Below are 12,083 nucleotides of genomic sequence, written 5' to 3' on the forward strand. Positions count from 1 at the left end.
CTGTAATTTTTATACAGTTTTTTTTCTGTGATAGCAAAGCTATTTTTTTTTAGCAGCCATTAATCCAGTCTTCAGTGTGACATGATTCTTCAGTAATATAGTAATATTATATGTTAATTTGGTGCTCAATAAATATTTGTTATTATTCTCAATATTGTAAACAGTTGGGGTGCATAGTGATGTTTTACAAACAAATTTCGGGAGGAGAACTCACAGATAATTAACACGGCCAGTTCATCATTGATTACACCATTTATCCAATCTGCACAAGAGAAAACACCTATAAATAACCAAGTAGATCCTACCTTCGTTATCTCTTGACTTTGAGTATTTGGTTTGCTCCCTTTGCCATCTTATCACAGACCCAAATTCCGTCCAACGAAGAGACCTATACTGGGGATTTTTTTAAGATCCGCCACAATTTGCCGGCCCCATGAACACTCCTTCCCTACCAGACATGGCCGCCAAGCACCTGGCTTCGACGAGGCTGCTGCTCTTCTCTTCTCTACCAGCCACATGCTCTGGCCAGACCTTGGAAAGCCCCAATCTCACGTCACTCGACACCACCATAATCCCGCACAAGACCCAGCTCTCCTCGAGTGCTGGGTCGCAGCAGCAGCAGGCCTTCAATGAGCCTGGGCCGACCCCAGATCTCACTGCAGCAAAGCCTCAATCACTTCCCGCTGCGACTCAACCTTTTACCATGGCTCTTCAGGCCTCATCCACTCAGTATTCCTTCTCAGACTTTATCTAAAATGCAACTGCCCTTGTGTCTAGCCGCAGGACAGTAATCGTGACAAAATTTTCTGTCATCTTTTTAGGAGTGTAATATGAAGGGCATGCAAAGTAAATATCATTAGTAACAGTGGTAAAGTCAATAGCACCTAACTGCAAAATTAACGTTACTGGTATAAACATGTATATTGTTACAATGCTTTACATGACTAAACATGATTCATAATTTTCAAAAGTCTTCATTTTTACAGTCCATAATACAGCATGAAAACTGCATTTTTTATTTATCCGCTCAGACCAAAATGAGAGGAATAGATGTTTCTGATAAAACAGAAACGTTTTATGTGGACAAGGCTTGAGGAATTGCCCAATCTAGCAACAAATTGCTAAGTCGGCAACACCGCAGGCATTTCAGCTTGTCCCGTTAAATGTCACTAACCCTTCCACTTTCCCGCGGCCTACAGCTACATCAGCCAAAGCGAGCATGAAGCTGCTTCCGCTTGCAACACAGACCCGCACATCTCAGTATTTCCATCCTGTTACTTCTAACCCTCTCTTTTCCTTTCAGCAGCCTCCAGTTCCCGTAGCAGACGTTAGCGTGAGGCTGACTCCGTTAGCAGTCTTCAGCACGTCACAAACCACACCCCCTTCCCATAGATTACAGCCACAGCAGCTGAAGCAAATGTGAGGCTGCCTCCATTTGTAAAACATATCCACATCTCTTCCGCTCCCTCATGCTACTAATAACCAATTTTCTGTTCAATGGCCTCCAGCTCCCATAGCAAACACTAGCGTAAGGCTGCCTCTGCAAGCAGTGCAGGCTGCACAGGGTCTTCAGGACTCCCTTCCCATGGCTTGCAGCTACAGCATGTGAAGCACAGGCACAGGCCCAACACAGGCCCTCACATCTCAGACTTTCCATCTGCTACTTCTTACCCCTTTTTCCTACCATTCCCCCTCTCTTCCCCTCCTTTTCTTCTGCTTCCTCTCCCAGAGCCATCCCAAGTGTGTACATGCCTCCGCTAATGGGCCAGGCCCAGATGCCAACCATTCCCCCTGCCTTTACCCCTCTTTTTTTCTCTAGAGCTGTCCCAAGCGTGAGCACGCCTCCACAAGTGGTTCCAGTGGCTACCTTTCCTCCTCGCTCCTCGCATGCTCACTCTTCCTTCTTTTTATCTTTCTTCTCTCTATCTGCCATACCCCTAACCATCCCCCCGAATGCTTTCGCCTTGTAACCTCCCCTATCCCCTGAGCCAGCAGCATCAGGTCATAGATTTTGTCAGAGGTTCAGACTGTTGGCATCAGAGGTGGAACCATCCCAACCCCAGGCCCTCCCTATTTAGAGCTGATATTCCCATAAACCATCCACTGAAACGTCTCCTTGAAGCTTCCCCCAATTCTATCCTACAAGCTGTCTCTCCTTGGACCCTCCAGTCTTATCTAACAGCATGCTCACCATCATCTCATTCATCTCTTACCTCAACGTCAACAAAAACGTACAGACCAGCTCAATTAAAGGTAATCTAAGCAGAATATTTGTTTTTCCACAAACTCTATGGTTCACCTTCAACCCAGATAGCCAATTCACAGACCTCCCTACTCAAAGGTATCCAAAGAGCTCATCCCACCTGCCCAGACATCAGGAAACCCATAACCTTAAAAATATTGTCTAAATGTATTTTCACCCTCCACAGAGGTTACCATTCCATTCATACTACCCACACCCTTGATGCCATGTTCATCCTGGATTTCTTCAGTTTCTTCAGATGCTCTGAGCTCGCTATCACATCTAGCTAACTGAAACATCCACCCCACTATCTTTGATCTAGCAGTAGCCGCTCCTGCAGGAGCCTTTTCCTTTATTCATCTACTGCCTCAGAAGTGTCCGCTCCAGCAGGAGCCTTTTCCTATTTCCCTACTGCCACAGCAGTAGCCACTCCCGCAGAAGCCCCATCTCTCTTTCCTACTGCCACAGCAGTGTCCACTCTTGCAGTATCCTTTTCTGTATTTCCCTACTGCTGCTGAAGTAGCTGCTCCTTCAGGAGCCTTTTCTGTATTTCTCTACTGCCGCAGCAGTGTCCATTCCTGCAGGAGCCTTTATCTCTCTCTCTGACTACTGCAGCAGTGTCTGCTCCTACAGGAGCCTTTCCTGTATTTCTCTACTGCCGCAGCAGTATCTGCTCCTGCAGGAGGCTTTCCTGTATTTCTCTACTGCCATAGTGGTAGCCGTTCCTGCAGGGGCCTTTTCTGTATTTCTCTACTGCCGCAGCAGTGTCTGCTCCTGCAGGAGGCTTTCCTGTATTTCTCTACTGCCTTAGTGGTAGCCGTTCCTGCAGGAGCCTTTCCTGTATTTCTCTACTGCCGCAGCAGTGTCTGCTCCTGCATGAGGCTTTCCTGTATTTCTCTACTGCCATAGTGGTAGCCGTTCCTGCAGGAGCCTGTCCTGTATTTCTCTACTGCCGCAGCAGTGTCTGCTCCTGCATGAGGCTTTCCTGTATTTCTCTACTGCCATAGTGGTAGCCGTTCCTGCAGGGGCCTTTCCTGTATTTCTCTACTGCCGCAGCAGTGTCTGCTCCTGCATGAGGCTTTCCTGTATTTCTCTACTGCCATAGTGGTAGCCGTTCCTGCAGGGGCCTTTCCTGTATTTCTCTACTGCCGCAGCAGTGTCTGCTCCTGCATGAGGCTTTCCTGTATTTCTCTACTGCCATAGTGGTAGCCGTTCCTGCAGGGGCCTTTTCTGTATTTCTCTACTGCCGCAGCAGTGTCTGCTCCTGCAGAAGGCTTTTCTGTATTTCTCTACTGCCATAGTGGTAGCCGTTCCTGCAGGGGCCTTTTCTGTATTTCTCTACTGCCGCAGCAGTGTCTGCTCCTGCAGAAGGCTTTTCTGTATTTCTCTACTGCCGCAGCAGTGTCCACTCCTACAGCAGTTTTTAATCTCTCTCTCCCAGTGCCGTAGCAGTGTCTGCACCTGCAGGACCCTTTATTGTATTTCTCTACTGCCGCAGCAGTGTCTGCCCCTGCAGGACCCTTTATTGTATTTCTCTACTGCCGCAGCAGTGTCTGCTCCTGCAGGAGCCTTTTCTATTTTTCTCTAGCCTTTATCTCTGTCTTTCAGCAGTAAACAGTTCCACAAAAGCCAAATTCTCTTCCTAGATACTGCCGCAACAATCGTATACCAAAGGACATCCAGCACTCCTTTAACATTAAACCTTGCTTTTTGGGGGGGTCATAAATGCACGTATCTGAAGAGCTCGGACTCCTCTTGCCCCGGGCTCGGGAGTCTTGCCAAGCTCTGAGCTCTCTCCCTGGACAGCATGCCAAATACGCATAACCTTTAAGATCGGACTCATGAAATTTTTTTTTATTTTTTTTATCAGGATATAGAAAGTTTAGCTTTAAAAATTCAGCTTTTGAAATTGAAACTTTTGTTATATTCTAAATGTCTTTACTGTCACTTTAGAGCAATTTCATTTTTTTTAAATTCTTTCTCTTTCAAAGAAAATCTTACCTACCCTGGTTGAACTTTTGAAAGATAGTGTATGTTTACAAATTGTATAGATTGTATATCTCAGTTTGCGTAAGTGAAACTTTTGATTCAGTTACACCAAGGTTTTTGAGAATATCTAAAAAGGTAACCCCACAGAGAAGGTGGGAGTTATGCTAAGTTTTCTCAGGAGTGTTTTGTCTCAGTGTTAGACAGGTTTGAAAATGATCTTTCAGCATATATATTAGTGACTCATTCTGTTACTATTTGTTGTCTCTTTTTCTTTTATTCTGCTCTCTGTTGTTCCACTCTTTCACCCACACCTTCTCTTATCCTGTCATCTGAAAGATATAATTTCCTCTTTGTTCTTGTGTGTTTTTGTCATTGTGTATATCTGTGTGATTTATATGTGAGTATGTGGCAGTGGTCAGTGTCCTGAAATGAGAGAGGAGAGTCTGTGACTGTCCTCACTAAAGGTTGAGGTTGACCTCTCATATTCTTCATGGGCCAGTTCTCGACCAAAGATCAAAATGAGGACCAGAGCTTTGTTTTGTTGAGTGGAGACAGGTTTGGTTAAAGCTGTAGTTTGATCTATGATTGAAATGTGAGTTTGTGGACACTAAGACTTAGAATAACCATATTTTGATCAAATAAATGCAGCCCCGGTGAGCATAAGAATCTTCTTTCAAAAATATTTACAAATTTTACCAACCATAAACTTTAGAATGATAGTGTGTATATGTTAAAGTGTCATTTTATAGTACTAAGATACTACATAACCTTTTCTGCAGAATGTGGATTTCTCACAGTTATGGTACAACACACACACTCAAGGTTATTGATATGTCAGCACATTCCTTCCTTTTCAATTCAGAGACTTTCTCTCCTTTTTCTGATACAGTTCAAACCACCAAGGTTAGCAGAAATAGTAGGAAAACAGACAATTTTCCAGTTAGACCATGAAATTGCTGATGATTACAGTATTTAATACTCATTGGATGAGGCTGACACAGACAGTAACAGTATTATTAAAATAGCTAGCATTTTATTAACATTTTATTATTATTAGTGAATGTCTATTTGTTAAAGTCTGTTCAGATGTTCTTAAAAAGTGGAATTTCTCAGGGTGGTGACCTTTGCTTTATGATTGACAAAGGAGGATAATTGAAATGTAACCCTCCAGGTGGGGATGTATGTCTAGAGACGGTTCAGGGTTATGGAGGTTAGGATCATCAAGCAGGGTTAATTCAGATACAATCAGGAAGTTATTATATCAAAGCCTTTATTAGGCACAGACAATGAGACTTTTGAATTTTCTGCACTCAGCATCTGTGGTAAAACATTTAAAGTGAGAGAGTAAAGTCTTAGTAACCGCTGCATTACATATTTATCTTGCAGCAACAATTTTATATTTTATTTAAACCAAACACTATGTGAAAAATCATACCAGTTGTGCAAAAAACATGTAAAAAATGTTGGTAAGTACTGAGTAATATTAATTAAATGCATATACTTATTATAGGGTTAAGGTTACAATTTGGTTTAAGGTTATTTACTAGTAGTTATGCATATTTTATGGTTATTACAATAGTAAATACATTTGCAACTGCAAACGCAGTCTAAATACATCATCTTATAATAAATGTTACCTAAATATCTAAATCATTCTTCAAACAATCAAGAAATCTTGAATATAATATTTAAACCTTGTATATAGTGAGGAAAGAAAAACATGAAATATTTAATCTAAATTCTCTTAATGTATTTTCTAGTAACATTTTACTGAAAAATAAAACACAAAATATCAGTTTTTTTATACTATATACAATTTGGCTGTAGTTTGTTATTGTTATTTCGAAAAAGGACACATTTTAGCAACATCACTGACAGACTCACTGACACCCCCAGCAGAAATTCCTCTCTATTATATTAAGAACGAACCTGCAAAGTCAGCAAACATGCCCAAACCCATCTGTGTATGTGTGTGTGTGTGTGTGTGTGTGATATTTTCCTGCAAAGGTGTCAGTGCAGATGTGATGGATTGCTCAGATGTTTATCAACACACACACACCTCCTTGCCGAACATCTGTGTCCCACATTTTCGTGCGGACCAGACCTCAAGCATGGTGAAAGCATGTCACAAGACCTTGTGAGCGGAAAAAACAGAGAGCCACCATCTGGTTCTGTTTGGCCCAGACAGACCGTAACCTCACCCTCACATGTTCCTGCATTACCCTATCCACTCAGAATGAGAGAGAGAGAGAGAGAGAGAGAAAGAAGATTCGGCATAAAAGGAAAAGAGGAAAATGGCCTTTATACCTTTCACCAGACCGAAACAAGTCCAGATGGACAACTTTCCAGATACTCTTGGTTCAACAGGATTTAGATACAGTATCTGCAGGCCTGCTGTGTGTGCAGGCGACATAGAGCTAACTGTAGGTCTGTTATTGTATTACTGATAAGATCGTGTGTCTGGTTTAGGAAAGAAAATATTTTGGTTGTTAAATATGGTGGTTTGAGTCAATCATCAAATTGCTGTCCATCTCAGATGCATCTTGGAGGCCATTTACACTTGATCTTCTTTTCATGGTGGGATAGATTCAGTTATGCCATATGAAAAAGTGATAGCAAGTCATTCATTTTTATTGCCATTTAGGGTTTGAGGTGACAGAGGGGAGTTCAATTTTGTGCAAATGACATGATGCAATGACTACCAATGGTAGTGCAGATAGCAGAACTAATGTGATCCACCTTCTAATGTAGTTGGGTAGAAACACCTAAACTTCATACCTCCTAGACTAAAACTTCATACCTCCAGCAATTTAATTACTGTTAGTACAACCAAGTCTATAGTTATGAAGATATCATGATTGGATATTTTAGAGGCCATATATGCATTGATGTCAGTTCATCTTACTCTTAGACTAAACCATCACTGGGAGTGACATGAATTCAGGAAGTCAGAAAGTCGTGGCCTAGTGGTTAGAGAGTATGACTCCTAACCCTAAGGTTGTGGGTTCGAGTCTCGGGCTAGCAATACCACGACTTAGGTGCCCTTGAGCAAGGCACTGAACCCCCAACTGCTCCCTGGGCACCGCAGCATAAATGGCTGCCCACTGCTCCGGGTGTGTGTTCACAGTTTGTGTGTGTGTTCACTGCTGTGTGTGTGCACTTTGGATGGGTTAAATGCAGAGCACAAATTCTGAGTTTGGGTCACCATACTTGGCTGAATGTCACTTCACTTTCACTTTTGACAGTGTCTTTACACTTCTTCTCTCTTGCTATACTCTGCTTTTATTCAGTATCTGGTTCATTTAAGATGTTCATGCCATATAAAACAAGATTATCTTTGTTCTTTAAAAAAAAAGATTGTGATGTATCAATGTAGCTATTCTCTAACTTCAGGCATTAACATATGACTGACTGCCCATATTTACATGTCAACACCTTTTAAGTGCCCAACCACTTGCCATTGTTACTTATTTCAGATACAAAATGTTAGCCAATCATTCGCACATAGAAGGTATTTAAGGTTATAATAGATTCTTAAAGTTGCAGAAGCAAAAACTATTCCAGGGGCCAAAGAGAGAGTGAAAATGCTGTTGGCGAAAGAATCCACTATAGTGGAAAAATAACTTTAAGGAAAAAGTCAAATACGTCTCTTTTAATGTTGTCTGTGGGGGCAGACAAGGACAGGACATCATAGACTCCAAGGCATCTTGTGTGTGAGTGTTTTTTGTCCATAATGGGTATAGCTGATGTCACATTACTCTTTTGGTAAGGGGAATCCCAGCCTAAGTAAAGTATCATGCCCAGAAAAAAAGGGTAAAACAACTGTCAGGGTCAGTTCAGTTCAGCTCTGTCCAGCCCTTCTCATTCATTACTAAAAACATAGACTGGTTAACTTTGGTCTGATTTTTTTTTTAGACTCATGGTATCTTGTGCAGTTATTAATTTTTTTTACTGCCTTTCTTTCTCATGTTTCATAATAGACCTTATCAGCTTGACTATAAAAGCTTTGCAGTATTGCCAAAGCAATATGCAAGTACACACAAGGTACAGGCTACATTGCACCTTATCTCTGTCTGTATCGTTATCATTCATGCCAACACACACAAACTTTTTATTCTTACAGCTGCGGATATGAATGTTACTAGCTATTTTCTTAGCCACAGTTTCCACATAGATAACCATGAAGATAAGTGAATTAAAGATAAGTGAGTTATCATAACCACGACCTGCTGTTTAAAGATAATCTCCCTTTGTAGACACAGAAAACCAAACCTGACCAAAGCATTTCCGGATCAGTAGTTCATGCAATATCTGTATATGCGATATAACTGTATTCAGATCTGTAGGGTGGAGAACATATGTATGGTATTTACAGACCTTCTAACAAATATGCGTCAGCTTGGCAACTGCCATGGAGTTGAATGGGTATGTTAACAGACAGCTGTCTCCAGATAGCATAGACTTCCTCAGTGTTTGTTATGGGTAATATTAGCTTTAAAAGCATGCAGCATATTTTTTAAATGCAATGCCAATAATGTACCATCCAGACACCACTGCTATACTATTTTTTAACATACTCTGATTATTATATTTATACTATTTTATCAAATAATTTGTAATAAAATTAAATAATTTGAATGTACCGTGATTTATATATATATATATATATATATATATATATATATATATATATATATATATATATATATATATATATATAATTTTACCATATTATTATTATATTATAATAACATTTTAACTTTTTTGTCATACTATTTTTTAACACACTTTGTTTTTTTGTATTTTGTGTCCATTATTTTACTTTAATATCATTTTAACAACTATTTTTAGTAAATATGATTTCTTAATAATTGTTTTGAAATTAGTAATACATTATTATAAATTATGATATCTTTTATAAATTGGCTAGTAATAGCCTGTTTGTGTTTTTCTATTATTCTGCAAAGTTTAACTGAAATTAATTGTGTAGTCCAGTATTTTACGCAACATTACAGTGTTTATTTTGGTATTTCTTGGCTTTGGTACTTGACTTTAGATATTTAAAGCTGCAGTCGGTAGGTTTTGATGCTCTAGCGGTAAATAAACAGAACTGCTTGCGTCTTGCGGAAGAACATCGTAGCCGGAACTACTTCTCTCTGTTTATGTCTATGAAGAATCACAAAGGTACTGGGTTACTCCGCCGCGGTACCCCCTAAGCAATCTAAAATAGTCCGAATATAAACACTTATTATAGGTGCACCCTAGTGATTCAGGACAAGCTAAAAACATGGTTTGGAAAATGGATTCATGGTGTACTCGCTTATTATATACATTTTTCTACATTTTGAACACAAACAAAGTTACGGACCGCAGCTCTGATTGGTTGTTTCTAAACGGGAGCGATGTATTTCTGCAAATGGAAATAGGACCACTGGGAGGAGCCAGAGGAGCTTGATTTCTTCACAGATTATCTGTCTCATATTCTACTGACATAATGACAGGTTTAACAAATATGTAAAAAATATATTTTTACAAAAGTTCCCTACTGCAGCTTTAACTCTTCATTCTCAATTCTCTTGATGTCTCAAATACCCCAAAACTTGTGATGAGCTTTAGCTAATTATAGAAAAGGTTTGAGAATAGAAGCTAACCTGTGGTGACCCACACACACTCACACACACATACGCACAAACACACCCTTGAGCTTTTATTGTCATCGGTTGGTTGACAGCTCCTGTTTTGTGCGTGCCCACTGACTGTCATCGTGTTGGTGGTTGTGGATCTAATTACCCACCTCCTGCCCTCAAAAGAACCCCAGGACACTTTGCTGTGGTCTGGAAAGTTCTGATTCTGTTTCATCTTGTTTAGTTCAAACTCTCTCTTTTGCTACCTCATATCAAAGAGATGAATAAACATCTCAATTACTAGAAACCACAGGTGTGTGGGTGAGGAGATCTGCTCTTTCAGACATGAGTTGACTGTTAACGATGCATTAGCCAATTTAAATATCAAAAGCTCCTTGTATCAGATGTCATGACTTATTATAAAATGTATTTGACTGAAACTGATTCCTGTTACCAGAGTTATAGAGGAATAGTTAGCTAATGATTGTATGTCATATTTTACTCACCTTGATGTAGTTCCTGAATAGCTGGTAAACAAATGTGGCATGATTGAATACCAATTCAAAATCAAAAGCTGTTTAAATGAATTATAAAAAGTTTCTTTTGTAGAAATGAATGAAGAATTAATATTTTCAATGGTGTATGTTAAGTTTGTGACCCCTAACATCATTTAGCATCTCAGGACCTTTTCTTAGCTTTCATAATATGTTCTTGGCGGGATTTGGACTGTCACAAACTTCTGTGCAACTCTTCGTGTTGGAGGAAGTAGTTATGAAACACTTTTTGAAGGTTATAAAATGTTTAGAGTGAAGCTGCTCATCATCTGCCGTTGGTTTGTGGGGATTTTCAACCTGAATTGCACATTTTCTGTTCTATTATGTATACATTCCTCATCGAGGTGTTTTTTTTTGCCTTCATGCTCTGTATCTCTTTCTCTCTGCCCTAATAGTTATTTCAGGGGATGTTGTCCGCTCTGCACTCTGAGATAGATATTCAAAGATATCTGCTGAAAATCCAGAATGTTCATTCACGCAGAGTCAGTACAAGCATGAAAGAAAGTGTGTGTGTGTTCTGCATGTGTGTGTTTAACAATCCCACAAAACAACCTAACATTGGAAAAACGTATTCATCTGAAACTGGTTGTACTGACTGTATTGATATATACAGTCATATCCATACTGTCTTAGATGGATACATTTTGAATCTAGTTTTTGGTGTATGTACCAGTCTGATCTGCATGACTGATTGCAGTCTTCACTGTTGACCGGTGCCTGTTCCTTTAAGTGAAATGTGCAATGTGTGTTCCAGAAAATGTTAATGTAATTCCAACAAATTATGCTTTGGTCACAGTGAGTAGTTTAAGTTTCATGCATGTAGTGAAGAAAACCCTGCTGGAAATCTAGCTAAAACCAGCTTCTGGTGGTTTAAAAGATTCTACTCTGTTAAAAATAAAGGTTTTTTTTCAGCAGTTATTCCATAAAATAACCTTTTGTGCAGTGACAAGTTTCCACAAGAAGGTGAGCCAGTGGATATCACATAAGCAACATGCAAAACTATGTCAGCGAACGTCTTAATTTTAGTCAATTCAATATGCAGAAAGCGAAAGTAAAAACAATTAAAATAAGTTTCATGCATGTAGTGAAGAAAACCCTGCTGGAAATCTAGCTAAAACCAGCTTCTGGTGGTTTAAAAGATTCTACTCTGTTAAAAATAAAGGTTTTTTTTCAGCAGTTATTCCATAAAATAACCTTTTGTGCAGTGACAAGTTTCCACGGATGTTAAGGTTCTTCATGAAACCATTAATACCAATAAGAACCTTTATTTTTAAGGTTGTTACTAGTCTAGATGGTCATAAGCTAGATTGTGATTCAAAAACATGGACAAATATGATGTTGGTCTACTAGTTGCTGGTGCAGAGATTGACTAGGTAGATCATTTTAATCATTCTGATCAGTGTTGTTAGACCACTTTAAACCAGTTATACATATCATCAAATCATATGGTTGATGACTATCTGGTAGAATCTAGTTTTCCAGCTGAGTAGAATAAAAATGGCTTTATCAAGCTGGTTCTTTCTAAAATAGACCACTTAAACCAGCTATAAACCAACTAACATTTCATAAACAACAATGGTATGATCTAGTTTTTCAAGCAGAAAAGCCAAAAATGGCATTGACCACCTACCACATCCGAAAAACATTCTAAAGTGTCTTTATGGCTTTATTAAG

The 12,083-nt window shown here is 39.5% G+C and overlaps 1 protein-coding gene across 11 annotated transcripts in view; it reads left to right on the plus strand.

The window, feature by feature from the left end:
• The window catches only part of si:ch211-285f17.1 (sickle tail protein homolog), a 131,385-nt gene that overhangs the window by 82,686 nt on the left and 36,616 nt on the right, over positions 1-12,083 (plus strand). For 3 of the 11 annotated variants that reach the window (XM_052595702.1, XM_052595701.1, XM_052595698.1), the window contains exon 3: positions 10,805-10,891. The exons of the other annotated variants lie outside the window; for them this stretch is intronic. In XM_052595702.1, coding sequence (XP_052451662.1) covers positions 10,805-10,891 — 87 coding nt within the window. The remainder of the gene's footprint in view (positions 1-10,804; positions 10,892-12,083) is intronic. 11 annotated transcript variants of the gene reach the window in all.

Source organism: Carassius gibelio, chromosome B24, assembly GCF_023724105.1.
Source record: "Carassius gibelio isolate Cgi1373 ecotype wild population from Czech Republic chromosome B24, carGib1.2-hapl.c, whole genome shotgun sequence".
Classification (NCBI taxonomy): Eukaryota; Metazoa; Chordata; class Actinopteri; order Cypriniformes; family Cyprinidae; genus Carassius; species Carassius gibelio.